The 13,554-nt window shown below is 42.7% G+C and overlaps 6 protein-coding genes across 12 annotated transcripts; 5 read left to right on the forward strand and 1 right to left on the reverse strand.

Moving 5' to 3' along the window:
- Positions 1-110: 110 nt before the first annotated feature.
- Girdin (protein girdin) lies at positions 111-6,527 on the forward strand. 6 transcript variants are annotated; one of them, XR_011418446.1, is made up of 10 exons: positions 111-244; positions 962-1,698; positions 1,761-2,039; positions 2,098-4,404; positions 4,463-4,538; positions 4,599-4,762; positions 4,901-5,005; positions 5,215-5,616; positions 6,340-6,404; positions 6,456-6,527. XR_011418446.1 is itself a non-coding variant. In XM_017145327.3 (8 exons), exons 1-8 carry the CDS (start codon positions 176-178, stop codon positions 5,636-5,638), a joined length of 4,161 nt encoding a protein of 1,386 aa, XP_017000816.2. In that variant the 5' UTR covers positions 111-175; the 3' UTR covers positions 5,639-6,259. The 6 variants fall into 6 exon arrangements, 5 of the variants coding, with proteins under 5 accessions (XP_017000816.2, XP_017000817.2, XP_070070702.1 ...); XM_017145327.3 differs by lacking the exons at positions 6,340-6,404; positions 6,456-6,527 and having other exon boundaries at positions 5,215-6,259; XM_017145328.3 differs by lacking the exons at positions 6,340-6,404; positions 6,456-6,527 and having other exon boundaries at positions 5,218-6,259.
- Positions 5,542-8,039, forward strand: LOC108059878 (integumentary mucin A.1). Of its 2 annotated transcripts, none has more exons than XM_070214602.1 (6): positions 5,542-5,616; positions 6,340-6,404; positions 6,456-6,552; positions 6,610-6,985; positions 7,044-7,343; positions 7,755-8,039. In XM_070214602.1, the coding sequence occupies exons 2-6, from the start codon at positions 6,375-6,377 to the stop codon at positions 7,876-7,878; spliced, it is 927 nt and encodes a 308-aa protein (XP_070070703.1). In that variant the 5' UTR covers positions 5,542-5,616; positions 6,340-6,374; the 3' UTR covers positions 7,879-8,039. The 2 variants fall into 2 exon arrangements, with proteins under 2 accessions (XP_070070703.1, XP_017000830.2); XM_017145341.3 differs by lacking the exon at positions 7,755-8,039 and adding an exon at positions 7,405-7,674.
- A 118-nt stretch (positions 8,040-8,157) lies between these two features.
- On the forward strand, positions 8,158-8,893 carry LOC108059881 (uncharacterized). Its single transcript, XM_044394614.2, has 3 exons — positions 8,158-8,295; positions 8,354-8,578; positions 8,634-8,893. The coding sequence occupies exons 1-3, from the start codon at positions 8,177-8,179 to the stop codon at positions 8,749-8,751; spliced, it is 462 nt and encodes a 153-aa protein (XP_044250549.2). The 5' UTR covers positions 8,158-8,176; the 3' UTR covers positions 8,752-8,893.
- Positions 8,894-9,336: 443 nt separating this feature from the next.
- Positions 9,337-9,859, forward strand: LOC108059886 (uncharacterized). Its single transcript, XM_017145350.3, has 3 exons — positions 9,337-9,436; positions 9,496-9,629; positions 9,689-9,859. Exons 1-3 carry the CDS (start codon positions 9,410-9,412, stop codon positions 9,810-9,812), a joined length of 285 nt encoding a protein of 94 aa, XP_017000839.2. The 5' UTR covers positions 9,337-9,409; the 3' UTR covers positions 9,813-9,859.
- A 154-nt stretch (positions 9,860-10,013) lies between these two features.
- Positions 10,014-11,435, reverse strand: LOC108059875 (uncharacterized). Its single transcript, XM_017145339.3, has 5 exons — positions 11,390-11,435; positions 11,120-11,332; positions 11,008-11,056; positions 10,190-10,925; positions 10,014-10,134 (listed from the first exon to the last, which is right to left on the reverse strand). Exons 1-5 carry the CDS (start codon positions 11,411-11,413, stop codon positions 10,014-10,016), a joined length of 1,143 nt encoding a protein of 380 aa, XP_017000828.2. The 5' UTR covers positions 11,414-11,435.
- A 143-nt stretch (positions 11,436-11,578) lies between these two features.
- Positions 11,579-13,512, forward strand: LOC108059882 (uncharacterized). The gene is made up of 2 exons (XM_017145346.3): positions 11,579-11,701; positions 13,050-13,512. The coding sequence occupies exons 1-2, from the start codon at positions 11,579-11,581 to the stop codon at positions 13,464-13,466; spliced, it is 540 nt and encodes a 179-aa protein (XP_017000835.2). The 3' UTR covers positions 13,467-13,512.
- Positions 13,513-13,554: the final 42 nt, after the last annotated feature.

A 13,554-nucleotide genomic window follows, 5' to 3' on the forward strand; every position in this document is an offset into this window, starting at 1 on the left:
TTTTGGGAGGCTGTTGTGCTACACTATTTGTTGGGAAAATAAAGACTTAGCATAATAGCATTGCAGTACGGAAAAGCCGCAGCTGTTCCTTTGTGACAGGTGCAGCGGCACACACACACGCATACACTTACCTGCATGTACCTATTCCGCCCGTCCAATAACAACAACAACAACAATGGCCAGCACGGCGACCGCGACGCCAATGGAAATAGACGAATTCATAAATGGAGCACTCGTCTCTTGGGTGAGTACTTACTATAACGACGGGTAATATGGATAAACATGCTCGATATTTGCATGGCAAGTGGGCCTATGTGCTTGGCATAAATAATTCGAGTGTTCGATTCCCAAGCACTCGCATATGGAAACGGCGAAAACAACAAAAACAACAAGAGCGGAGTCGTGAGAACAACCTGCTTACATACTCACACACAAACAAACACAGCTGAGGTCAGCGAAATAGGAGACTTTTTTAATAATATCAAAATAAACAGTAAAAACAGTAAACAGTAATTTGCAATTATTAAAACATTTTTAAAAACTTTACATTAAAATTTGTTTTTTTTATTATAAATATTGCTTAGTTTTAATGTGTATTAAAATTATTTTATTAATAAATATTTACATAACAATTAAATTATAGTATATAAATTATTCCTATTCCTTTAAACTGAATTAATAGCAGATTAGATTAAGCAGAACCTTTAAAAAAAATAAGATTTAAAAATTAAAATCACTATAATTTTTTAATTAACTTTAAAGTTCTAACTCCTATTCGTTTCCCCCTCACTGTATGTAGTTATGCGGCTTTCCGCAAAAGAACCAAGGTCATTGTAACTTGCTCAAGACGGCTTACGGTACAAAAAGAAACGGAGGAGTGATGTGAGCTCTTGTCCAGCGAATATACATAGTTCTTTGTTGAATTCCGCATCTAAAAAACTGGTAATTTCTTCCTTCCCAGCTGGAATCATGTCTGCCACGTGCCGAGCTGCTGGCTGGATACACTTCCCTGCTGGATGGCCACATAATCCACAGCGTCTGGCTGCAGATCGATCCGGAGCCTCAGAATAATCCCAGCGAGCTGAACGATCTGAATGGGAAGTCCCTCAGCATCGCCAGGGCCAAGAACTTCGAGTGCATCGTGCGGAATCTCAAGTCGCTCTTCGAGGAGGAGCTCGGCCAGACCATTCTGGTGCTGCCCGATGCCTTCACCCTGGGTCATCATCCGGAGACCAGAAATGGCCTAGATCAGATGAAAACCCTGCTCACCCTGCTCCTCGGCGCAGCGGTGCAATGTCCCAACAAGGAGCTGTTTATTGCCAGGATCAAGGAATTGGATTTAGAGACGCAGCACGCCATCGTGGCTCTGATCAAACAGGTCACCGATAGCCACAGTCTGGTGCTCACCGAGGATTCCCTGGAGCGACTGACCCCGCAGAGCATGTACACCCACATCCTGCGCCTGACCAAGGAGCGGGATCTCATGTATCTCAAGTGGATCGACTTGGCGTGCGTGGAAACCGAAATGGCAGTCAGCGATAATCTGGTGGAATGTGGCCAAGGTGTTGGTGTTCCACGTTCCCCTTCGAATGGCACCGCCACCTCAACTCCCTCATCGTCTTCCAACTCGGAGAGCAATCACCTGGCCGTGGAGTGTGCAGATCTTCGCTCCAAGAACCGCAAACTGCGTCAGGAACTGTAAGTTAAGGTGTTATTTACTTTCCTATGTGGTTATCTCAATTATCTACTACTCTTTTTAGTGAGGAAAAATCCGAGAATCTCTTGGAGCTGCGCGAGGAGCTCGATGACAAGAAGGCGCGCTTTGACAAACTGCGCCAGGAGAGCCAGGAATGGTTTACGGAGGCCAAGCGGGCCTCAGCATACCGGGATGAGGTGGATATCCTAAGGGAAAGGGCCGAAAGAGCCGATCGTCTTGAGATAGAGGTTCAAAAGTATCGCGAAAAGCTCGGCGACTCGGACTTTTATAAATCCCGCGTGGAAGAGCTGCGAGAGGATAACCGTGTGCTGCTGGAATCAAAGTATATTAATGAAAAATATATTAAATCTCTATTTAACTTACATTTTTTACCTTCCCAGAGAAATGTTAGAAGAGCAGCTGCAGCGCTACCGCAAAAGATCTGAGCACGCCATCTCCCTGGAGTCCGAAATCATCAAGTACAAGCAAAAGCTCAACGACATGGCCTTAGAAAGGGACGTAGATCGGTCCAAGCTAGAAGAGCTGCTGGAGGAGAATGCTCAACTGCAACTGGTGGCCAGGAATCTCAACTCAACGATGGATTTGGACAAATCCTTCTCGGAAAACGAAGATGATTGCAATTCGGGCGACAACAGCCTGTCCGAACAGCTAACGAATAATGCCCAAACCCGTGCACTCAAGCTGGAGCTAGAGAACCGTCGCTTGACTGCCGCTTTGGAGCAGCTAAAAGAGAGCAGCTTCCACGAGTCCACCAGCAAGTTGCTCGAGTTAGAGAAGGAGAAGAAAAAGCTCTCGCTGAAAACCGAGCAGATGCAAGAAAACATCCAAAGACTCACGCAGCAAAATGTCGAACTGGAGGGGGTCTTTAAGAACGCCCTGGAGGAGAACAAAAAGCTGCAGGATGCCGTGGACAGTCGCCAGAAGAGCTACGATCGTCAGAGTTTGGAGCGCGAGGCTGATCGTCAGAAGCTTTCGGATGCCGAGCAGCATGTGGAAACCCTAAACAAAGAAAAGCAACGCATCCAAACTTTAAACGACAGCATTCAGCGTAGAGCCGACGATCTGGAACGACTGGCGGAGAGCAAGGCAAAGGAACTGGAGCAATATGCGGAAAAATCCAAGCAATACGAGCAGACCAAACAGAAGCTCTACGAGATCGAGGCCAAGGTCTCCACGTTCGAGCGCGAGAATGCCAGTCTGCTCAAGGAGGTGTCCAAGCTGAAGGAGGGCAGCGAGCAGAAGTCTGTGCAGCTGGACGAGAGCATCAATCGACTGGAGGCACAGAGCAAGGAACTCCAGAAGCTGGGCAAGGCGCTCGAAGATTCCGAGCAAGTGCATCAGAAGTTTGTGGAACTGGAGAAGCAAAACCAAGAGCTGGCTTCGCAGCGCATTATTGACCAAGAGATGATAAGCACACTGCGCAACGACCTGGTCACTGGTACCCTAGTAACAAAGAAGGTGCGCCACAACCTGGAGAAACTTGGCCTGGCGGACGAGGAGCCGGGGGAGCTGAATGTAGAGCATGTGGTGGAGAAATTGGTGCGCAATCCGGAGACTTTCAAAACGGTGCGTGAGATCATGCTAAACGTGACCCGCGAGCAGCAGGCGGAGGAGGAGGAGCGCGAGGGCGGCGTCAAGTCGGACATGTGTGTGCTGTGCCACCGTCAGGAGATCTTCACGGTGGAGAAGAACATTGAACTCGCAGCTCTGGAGCCTCTGCCCCCCGCTCCTACGCAACCCTCTTCCCAGGAGCTGCGATTCGAGCACAAACTGCGAGTCAGTCCGGCACGAGAGTCCGCGGAGCTAAACCGCATCAAGGATTCCAACACACAGCTGCAGACGGAGAATGCTCGGCTCAGCGTGGATGTGGCTGCTCTGGGTTCGCAGATAACTTCTCTGAACACCCAGCATGTGGCTCTTCAGCTGGCCAACTCACAGTTGGCTGCGGAAAAAGACACTCTACTCAAGGACATCGATTCACTGCAGCAGGAGCACAAGCATGCGCTGCAGGATCAGGTGACTTTGCAGTGCCTGCACGATCAGCTCTCCGCGGAGTACGAATCGCTGAACAAGGACAAGGAGCAGCTGAAGGCAGCAGTGCGGGATTTGCGGCAGGAATTGCGCGATACCCGCGAACAGCAGACGGCACTGGAGCAGCGCATCGAGGAGCTGACCACGCAGAACAACAACATGAAGACCTGCAGCGAAGATCTGTCCATTCTGCGCACCGAGCACTCCAAGCTCACCGACGACTTCCGCAATCTCTTCGCCACCAGCGATCGCTTCAAGAACGAGTACAAGAACATCCAGGAGCAGTACAAGATGGTGCGCATGGAGCACTCGAGCCTCAAGCTGCAGAACACTGAACTCTCCGGCGAGCTGAACACCAAGAGCGATCAAGTGCGTCACCTGCAGGTGGAGTACAGCAAGGTGCAGCAGCGATGCGAGATGTTGATTCAGAACAATGCCGATTTGGATTCGGAGAGGAAAGCCTTAATGGACAATGTGTCCCAATTGCTCTCGCAGTATCAGGAACTTTTGGCCATTTCCCTGGAGGACAAGAAGCACTTCCACGAGGAGGAGAAGAACTACACGGAACGGGTGCACAGCCTAAAAAGGCAGAAGGAGAAGCTGGAGGAGAAGATCATGGAGCACTACAAGAAGTCTGAGACCACGGTGCATAAGAAGTAAATAACGAAGAATAAGGAGTTGAATTTGTATTAACTTGAGTATTTTAATCCACAGAAAACCCTTTGCCAGCATGCTGGTTAGAAGAGTGAAGAAGGCCAGCTCGGATCTGATGAACAAGGTGCCCAGTCGAGTAGGTTTGCTAGAAATTATTCCCAATTAATCTTAAATAACCTGGAATATTGTTTTTTAGAACCGTCGCTCCTGGGTGGATGATGCTCGCACCAATTCCCAGTTCGTCATCGGTTCCGAATCGGGCGGCAATGAGTCGGATAACAGCAACGAGGAGCCACTGTCCATTGCCTCCGACACGCACTTGCTGCAGCGGAATGTACCGCTCCGCCAGAGCCTGCAGCGGTGAGACATCCATCCATTATATAGATAGAAAATTCGGTTTGGGTTCATGGTTTCTGTTCTATTTACATGTATTATACACTCAACTCAACACACAACTCGCACCAAATAAAACAATGTATGTACTATATGTCCGAGTAGCGATTTGCTGGATAACTCGATCCAACGCGGCGGCGCCGTGCGCAGTAGCCTGCAGGCTCAGAAACGTACGGATTTGAATAACTCACGTAGAAATAGCGTGCACGGGTATGCGCTTTAGATGTTTAACAATCACTCCAAGCCCATTAAAACTTGCCAATTGAAACGAATTCGATCTATGGAATCAGTTGTCAAATGGCAACCACCTTTCCCTCTGCACAATGCGTGTTTGCATCCCTTTGTTGTCGCTCCTCACCTCTGTATTCAATATATATATTGTGATTTAATTACTGACTCATAAACCATTTGCTTCGCAGCAGTCTCGAAGCGCCAGACGTGACGGGCAGCAGTCTGACACTCGGCACAGCCGGCTCACGACGCACCGTTTATCTTATCGACGAGCACCAGAAGCTGCCCGATGGCTCCAGTCCCGGCTCCGCCCAGAACCAGCAGTCCGGTGGCAGCAGTGGCTCCGGCAATGCCGCAACGCCCACGCCCGCCGAACCCCAGACGCCTCAAAAGACTGCCGACAGCAGTGCTCCCACTGGGCCAGCCACGTTTCTCATGTACAACCGGATAAACACGACGATCGGCGGAGCATCGAACAGCGGCGATCAGAGCCCACTGCTGCAGGCCAGCGGCAGCGTCTCCGGCGGAACTCCTTTGCCAGATGACAAGTCCGCGAGGAAGCGGCCCGAGGACAAGAGCAACAGCATCTGGTATGAGTACGGCTGCGTCTAGAGATCCAACAACAATAAATCAAACAGTATACGTCCACACAACTTGAACTCGAATATAATGCATTTGCTGACGAAGTATTATTTCGTTTTAGAAATTAACGAATTTATTTTTAAACGCATTAGAACATCGATGTTGCCTTAAGCTAGTAGTTACAGATGTAAGATGTAAAGTGCTGCTTGAAACGCTATGATTTGCCTTAAGACATGTTTTACAATTAGATGTATAGTTTGTACCTATTTATGCAATTTATAAACTCCAGAAGACTACGCGACAACTGTGCGAACTCATATAACTATCCAGTATACACCCCTATATACACGAAAACTTTAAAGAAATATGTTAACAATTAGCTATACCGATGCCTCAATGTTACGTCCTAAGCGAAAGGCTTTTAATATTCGTTGATATATATATTTATATCCATCTGTTCATTTGGTGTCTTGTAAACTCGACTCGAATCTATGTATTCCTAACTATGTTGTAAACCAAACTCGTACTCTGCTAGCAGCTAACAAACGCGCCTTCAATTTGTGAATATATTTTTATATAAATTACTTGTAGCCTTGTACTATTTATTGACGCAAAGCCTAACACCGCAATAAAACTAAGCAAACAAACATACGTACAAATATCTCACTTTTTTGGGCAAGTCTCTAAAGATAACCAGAGAGATACATATAAGCTGATTCGTTCGTCCCCAGTATTTTAGAATGAAAAGCGACTGGAGACAAAAGAGATGTGGTGTTTAAAGGCCCTAGTATCACTGGTAAGTACTCTAAGCTGTGAAGATTTCTTTTTAATATTCGGTTGTTTTTAGCTCTTGGTCCAATATTTGGCGGCCACATGCGATGTGTGCCAAAGTGCGAGTAAAGTGGCTTGTCATAGTGAGACCACTTTTTCCATCTGCTATGACGGTGAGTGAGTTTGTCTACAAATAAGGGAATATTATTCATCAGTTATTTTATTTGCAGGAGTGCCATCTTATGATCTGCTGCCTTGTCCAAAGGATTATTATTGCACCGATGGTTTCTACACTTGTTATCTGAATGCCGATCCAGTCTGCAAGTCAGAGACCACAACCACGGAGATCCCAACTACTAGTACTACTGAGATTCCATCTACTACGACCACTGAGATCCCAACTACAACGACTACTACTGAAATTCCAACTACCACCACAACCACCGAAATTCCAACTACCACAACAACCTCTGAAATTCCAACTACTACAACAACCACTGAAATCCCAACAACCACCACAGAAGCTCCTTGGAATCCCGATGATCTCTGCCAGCAAGCCACTAAAAACACATTTTTTGAGAACGTAGATGATCCCACCTGCACCACGTAAATATCCTAAAAAGAAAGTATTACTTGGTGGTTAAACTTTAGTTATATCTTTCAGTTTTATAACCTGTTCAGTTGTTGATGGAATCCGTTCCACAAAAGTTACTTCATGCAAGGCCAATCAGTATTATAGTACTAGTTTGAAGGTTTGCACAGCCACAAAACCGGATGGATGTGTGGACACCACCACCACGGAGACGCCCTCAACCACTGTGACCACCACCACTGCAGCAACCACCACAACCACTGTGACCACAACAACTACAACCACAGCGGCACCCTGGAGTGCAGAAGCAACCTGCTTGACTGTCTCGAAAACCACATTGTTTAAAAACGAAGACGATCCAACCTGCAATTCGTATGTATAAATTTTGTGGATCCTTAAGAATAGCTAATAACAATAATTTCCAACCTTCTAGCTATCTATATTGCTATGTTTCTAGTTCTGGATCTGCTACTGCTTTAATAAAGAAGTGCAAATCAGACCAATATTTTGATGTCGAAGAAAAAGTGTGTTCTACCACCAAACCCGATTATTGCACCTAATTTAAGAACTGATAAGATCTGAAATCTTTAGGTTTGCATTATTGATATCAATAAAATAACCATAATATTTGATAACCGTTCTTGATATTGGTATCCTGTAATGTAAAAACCGATTTATTTTTTCAACCTCATTATTGCACATAGTTGTAGAAACAAAGACGATCCAACCTGTAACACTTACATATGTAAGAACAACTAATAATAATAATATCCAATCATCTAGCTATCTATATTGCCATGTTTCTAATGGATCAGCTACTGCTTTGATAAAGAGTTGCAAGGCAAACGATTACTTTGATGCCACAGAAAAAGTGTGTTCTGCCACCAAACCCGATTATTGCACCTAATTTAAGAACTAATAAGATCTGAAATCTTTTTATGAACATCATTGAACCAATAAAATAAAATAATAACCATAATGGGTGATATGTTATCACTAATAAAACTTTTGATATAGACGGGGCAGAGGTAAACCTTTTGGTATATAAGAACCTTTCGGGTTTCTCAAACTGGCAGTAAGCAAAAGACAGTTGATCATGTGGCTGCGACTTATTATTTCACTGGTAAGGAACTCCAAAATATTAATATTAATAAAAGTATTTCAAGACCCCTGGATTTTAGGTGCTGGTTCACTGCCTGCTGGCGATGCCAAGAAGTCCAGAGTCGGATGACCAGAGCTCGGACTCTTGGAGTTTGGAAACAGCCTGCCAGAATCTTACGAAAACCACCATAATGAAAAACCAAAATGATCCAACGTGTGCAAGGTAACCAAGTCAATTTAGGAGTTTTCCATTTCTGAACTAAATGATCTCAATCTTCTAGCTATGTATATTGCTATTTTGGATCTAATGGACCCCCTGTGCCTTTGGTAAAGACTTGCAAGTCAAACACCTACTTTGATGACACTATAAAAATATGCACCACTATTAAACCTGATTCGTGCACATCAGATAACCAGAACTCGGAATCTTGGAGTTTGGAAAAAGCCTTCCCGGATATTACAAAATACACCGTATTGGAAAACCAGGATGATCCAACGTGTACAAGGTGTGCAAGTTAGTTTAAGGGTTTTCACTACGTTAATAACGATCTGAGTTTTCAGCTATGCATATAGCTATGTTGGTAAGACCGATTACAGCATAAGCTTGAAGGTCTGTGTATCCACAAAGCCGAATGAATGTGAGGAGGCGGAGACACCCTCAACCATTGCGGCACCCTAATTTCAGAACTAATAAGATCTGAAATCTTTTGGTGTACATTATTGATACCAATAAAATAACCATAATATTTGATAACCGTATCCTGCAATATAAAAACCAATTTCTTTTTTCAACCTGATTATTGCACATAATTGTATAATTTCTAAGAATTGCAAAGATCTAATAAAAACACTTATAAATGATAACAATTTCATGATGAGTCATTGATTATGTGGGTGAGGTGATTCTCGAGATAATACGTTATATTATACTGATTGCTCAGCCAAAAAAGGTGTTTGGGGAACTAAGGTATTCGCTAAAACCAAGAAAACATTTACAATATTTAAAACATATAAATAAAACACCAGGAAGGAATCTTTTAATTCCATTAGATAAATCTGCATTTCCAAAACAACCAGATTATTGTTCTTGGCAACACTCAGAGTTTCCCCAGAAATTTGCACATATCTGGAGAAGTACGTAAACAAAAATAATATACATATGTACATTTATGGCTGACAAAATAAATTCATAAAAAGTACGCAATAAACATTAAATACATTTCCAAAGCGTACAGAGATAAACGATGCTATAGATTAAATTCTACCGGTATTTAAAGGCCCCTCGGATGCTTCAAGGTTTCAGTGTGAAAGCAAAGTGAAGCAAGGTTAAAACGACAATGTGGACGAGTCTTATTTTATCAATGGTAAGTTCGAAAGGACTACTGGTTGACTCCTGTAAATAATACCTATTATTCCTGAATAGCTTCTGCTGCATTGCCTGGTTGCATTGCCAGCTCCTGAACTAAAAGTCCTGGATTCCTGGAGTGCAGATACAGCCTGTCAGGAAGTGGATAAATCTGTGATGATTGAAAACCAAAACGATTCCACATGCACCACGTAAGCAGCTTTATAGATAATACCGATGACTAAGTCCTAAAGTGGAAATTTACTTTCAGTTTCGTATATTGCTATTTAACCAATGACTCAACGAGAGCTCTAATCAAAAGTTGTAAAAGTGGGCAATACTTTGATTCGAACCTTAAAGTCTGCAGTATTAATAAACCCGAAGGATGTGCATAAAAATAGCTAAGGCTATATGTAAATAGTTGAGACCTGCACGAGAAATGAATAATACTCATCGTGTAATAGATGTATTATAGTAAATTATTTTAATACTATTAAAATGGTAGTAAAACTTTCCGAAATTACTTAAGCAAACAGAGATTTTTAATATTATATCTCATTATAAAAAATTACAAATTTATAAATTTAATTCGAAATCTAGCAATTGCTTGGTCGAGTGGGTTGACAGGCCTCCGTATCTGAATTGTAGTATTGATTCGTGTTGCAGTAATACAGCCAACCCAGGTAATCCTGGCTCAGTTTATAGCAGTAGACATACCTATAAATTATAATGCATAAGGATAATTCAAAAGTATGATAATAATTATACTTACATTTGACACGTTGTATCTGTTTCAACTCGAAAGTAGCCTTTGCTCCTTAACTTAGCGCAATAGACGTTGGGATCTACTTCAGAAGACTCTGTAGTAGTACTTGGAGTGCTAGTGGACTCAGTAGTTGGTTCAGAAGTTGTGGGTAGAGTGCTAGAATCTGTTGTATTAGCAGGAGTGGTGGATTCGGTACTCGAATCTGTTGTAATAATAGATGTTGTGGAATCTGTACTGGATTCTGTAGTGATTACTGGTGTCGAAGTTTCGGTCACTGTAGACTCCGTGGTTTCTTGAGTACTGGAATCCGTGGTAAATATAGGAGTAGTAGAATCAGCAGTTATGGTAACTGGCGTGGTCGAACTTTCAGTCACTGTAGACTTGGTGGACTTTTGAGTACTGGAATCTGTTGTTATTTCAGAAGTAGTAGTATCCGTTGTTTCCCTTGTAGTCGATGCTGTGGTCACTGTAGACTCTGTGGTTTCTTGAGTACTCGAATCCGTTGTTATTTTGGAAGTAGTGGAATCTGAACTGATTTCAGAAGTAGTGGTTTCTGTAGATTCCGTAGTTTCCATTGTAGTACTTCCTGTGGTCACTGTGCTTTCCTGGGTACTCGAATCCGTTGTTATTCCAGAAGTAGTAGAATCCGAGGTTTCCGTAGACTCCGTCGTCTCCATTGTAGTGCTCTCTGTGGTCACTGTAGACTCTGTGGTTTCCAGGCTACTCGAATCGGTCGTCGAATCTTCCAGTTTAAAGTACAAGATAATTTAAAGTCCCCGGGCAATAAACCCATAAACATAAGTGTTATATGTATATTTACCAACCTGTTACCAAATCCGTTGTGGTCGTAGAAATATCAGTGACACAAGCCGGCTGTTAAAGAAGTTAAAGAAGTGTGAGATTTGGCACGTCTTTAGAAAGCTAACTAAATCTCACTTCCGCTGAATCCATGGTCGCACAGAATCCCGCCAGGACGCAGTAGTAGCCCTCCCGACAGTTTGTCACTGCACTTTCATCCACAGTTCCCTGACCGAAGCAAAGACCATAGGCAGTCTCATTTAAACAGGCGTATTGGTTATTTGTCGGGGAACAGTCGGAACAATAAGATTGTCCAAGAGTGCCATCTAACATCCAGTTGAGCAGTAAGATCTGGAAATAAATGTAAAATGGGTCACTTTCTTCGGGTTTACTATACTTTAGACTCACCTTAAGAGCTATATTTGCCAGCATGGTTTGTCTGTTTGGTGGGAAGAGCAACCTACGTGTGATGGCTGGCCAAGTGGCAATTCTCTTTATAGGAGCCTAAGCCCGGCCGCACCTTCAGTTAGCGTTTGCTTAGCGCCCATAAAAAGATAACTAGCCATTCTTATTACCCAAGGCTCCGAAAACTTTACAATGGCCATACAACACAATTCGGCACCGCTGCCAAAATGTACAAATAAGACTGGAACGCAGGTGTCTGCTGATCATTCGCCGAAGATCCGTAAAGTTGCGAAGATGTTAAAGTTCTTGGGTTTGGTGAGTTCTAAAGATTGTGATTATGTGATTATTATATAAAAATTAGGAAAGATTCATACCTAGTTTAAAATAAATAATATAAGATGATCAGATCAAAGGCGTACAATCTCCAAAAGAAATCCTAAATTGATAAATAACACTGTGCAGCATTTTTAGTGCTTTTTAAATTTACCTCGATGGATGCTATATTTTTGGATTCGTTACGAATTCCCAAGTTAAACTGCGTTTTCCAAAAAGTTCCCCGACGCAAGGATTCTTAGCAAAAGGACCTCAAAGTTCGAAAAATGCTGAAATTGGCCAACTTTGCGGAGCTCTCAGAGGCAAATGGATGCATGGTTTGATTCGATGTTAAAGTTTTTTAAAAGATACACCCTTTATCTTTTAAACCCCATACTTAAAAAATTTTTAAGATTTTTTTTAAGGCAGAAACAAATTCTAGAAAACATAGTCAAAAAACATAAAAGTATACAGCTGCGGTCAAAATGGTAGTAGTGTTGCCGCCCTGTGTATTTAAAAGTTTGTTGTTGTAATTGATCTTTTCCTGGTAATATTGTATTGATTATAATTTTACTATTAGACTAATTGGATAAGAAATAATTACAACATCAAACTTTTAAAAACACAAGGCGGCGACACTGCTACTATTTTGACCGCAGCTGTATGTTTTTCAGTTTTTTGACTATGTTTTTTGGAATTTATTTCTGCCTTAAAAAAAAATCCTAAAATTATTTTATGTATGGGGTTTGAAAGATAAAGGGTGTATCTTTTAAAAAACTTTAACTTCGAACCAAGCCATGCATCCATTTGCCTCTGAGAGCTCCGCAAAGTTGGCCAATTTCAGCATTTTTCGAACTTTGAGGTCCTTTTGCTAAGAATCCTTGCGTCGGGGAACTCTTTGGAAAACGCAGTTTAACTTGGGAATTCGTAATGAATCCAAAAATATAGCACTCATCGAGGTTAATTTTGGATGCTACATAGTGTAATTAATCCCAAAAAGTTCTTTAAAAAATTTGCGAAGATGTAAAAGTTCTTGGTTTTGGTGAGTTCTTACAATTAATCTTCTATTCAATTAAATTTTTTTTTAGGAAATGTGGGTACACTTATAATTATGGCGCTCTTCACTATTTGTTGCATGTAGAACATTATTTTAAGAGCTATTAACTTATAACTGATAACTAAACGTCGGATTTTAGGTTTTTTTTTTTTTTTAGTGTAACTCATATAATTTTACATTGATCATCCAAATTAATGGCTATAAAACGTATAGTACAAATAGGAACAAATAACTTGATAACTATTTAACGGATTCAACTTTATAATTCCAATAAATCCCCGCATATATTTCCAGTTTGCCTTGGTAGGTCTACCAATCGTTTGGATCCAGGCAGACTGTAATGTTTGCCAAACAAACGGAGCCTCCTGCATCAATCAAACAGCGTATAACTTGTGCTTCGGCGGCTCCGAACCGAATACCAATCAGACCTTCGTCTGCACCGATGGCCTGGTGTGCACGGATCAGCCGGTGATCTGCTTCCAGCGGAGCGAGAACCCCGCCAGCTGCGGCGACACGGACAGCTGTGGCCAGTGTGGTCCCAACTACACCTTCACCTGCACCTCGCTGAACACATTCGCCTTTTGCTTCGGCGCCCTAACGCCCACAAATGTCACGGGAAGCTGTCCGGATGGCTACTTCTGCGACGCCTCCACACAGGAGATCTGCGTGACGAAGACCACTGATGATTCCATCATCTGCCACATTAACTAACAGAGCTTTAATATAGGCAAACGTTTAGAAAGACCATTAAATCGTATGCAAATTTTATTCCTCTTTGTATTTATTTTCCAACTTCTTA

This window comes from Drosophila takahashii, chromosome 3L (assembly GCF_030179915.1).
Source record: "Drosophila takahashii strain IR98-3 E-12201 chromosome 3L, DtakHiC1v2, whole genome shotgun sequence".
NCBI lineage: Eukaryota > Metazoa > Arthropoda > Insecta > Diptera > Drosophilidae > Drosophila > Drosophila takahashii.

Bases quoted from the DNA above. Each gene is read 5' to 3' on its own strand.
- LOC108059878 (XM_017145341.3), top strand. From the start codon at position 6,375: ATGTGGTGTTTAAAGGCCCTAGTATCACTG. The intron at 6,986-7,043 runs GTAAATATCCTA...TATATCTTTCAG, and splicing joins GATGATCCCACCTGCACCAC to TTTTATAACCTGTTCAGTTG. The intron at 7,344-7,404 runs GTATGTATAAAT...CCAACCTTCTAG, and splicing joins GACGATCCAACCTGCAATTC to CTATCTATATTGCTATGTTT.
- Girdin (XM_017145327.3), top strand. From the start codon at position 176: ATGGCCAGCACGGCGACCGCGACGCCAATGGAAATAGACGAATTCATA. The intron at 245-961 runs GTGAGTACTTAC...CTTCCTTCCCAG, and splicing joins ATGGAGCACTCGTCTCTTGG to CTGGAATCATGTCTGCCACG. The intron at 4,763-4,900 runs GTGAGACATCCA...ATGTCCGAGTAG, and splicing joins CTCCGCCAGAGCCTGCAGCG to CGATTTGCTGGATAACTCGA.
- LOC108059882 (XM_017145346.3), top strand. From the start codon at position 11,579: ATGGCCATACAACACAATTCGGCACCGCTGCCAAAATGTACAAATAAG. The intron at 11,702-13,049 runs GTGAGTTCTAAA...ATATATTTCCAG, and splicing joins TGTTAAAGTTCTTGGGTTTG to TTTGCCTTGGTAGGTCTACC.
- LOC108059886 (XM_017145350.3), top strand. From the start codon at position 9,410: ATGTGGACGAGTCTTATTTTATCAATG. The intron at 9,437-9,495 runs GTAAGTTCGAAA...ATTCCTGAATAG, and splicing joins CGAGTCTTATTTTATCAATG to CTTCTGCTGCATTGCCTGGT. The intron at 9,630-9,688 runs GTAAGCAGCTTT...ATTTACTTTCAG, and splicing joins AACGATTCCACATGCACCAC to TTTCGTATATTGCTATTTAA.
- LOC108059875 (XM_017145339.3), bottom strand. From the start codon at position 11,413: ATGCTGGCAAATATAGCTCTTAAG. The intron at 11,057-11,119 runs GTGAGATTTAGT...CTTCTTTAACAG, and splicing joins CGACCATGGATTCAGCGGAA to CCGGCTTGTGTCACTGATAT. The intron at 10,926-11,007 runs GTTGGTAAATAT...TTAAACTGGAAG, and splicing joins CACAACGGATTTGGTAACAG to ATTCGACGACCGATTCGAGT.
- LOC108059881 (XM_044394614.2), top strand. From the start codon at position 8,177: ATGCCAAGAAGTCCAGAGTCGGATGACCAGAGCTCGGACTCTTGGAGT. The intron at 8,296-8,353 runs GTAACCAAGTCA...TCAATCTTCTAG, and splicing joins AATGATCCAACGTGTGCAAG to CTATGTATATTGCTATTTTG. The intron at 8,579-8,633 runs GTGTGCAAGTTA...CTGAGTTTTCAG, and splicing joins GATGATCCAACGTGTACAAG to CTATGCATATAGCTATGTTG.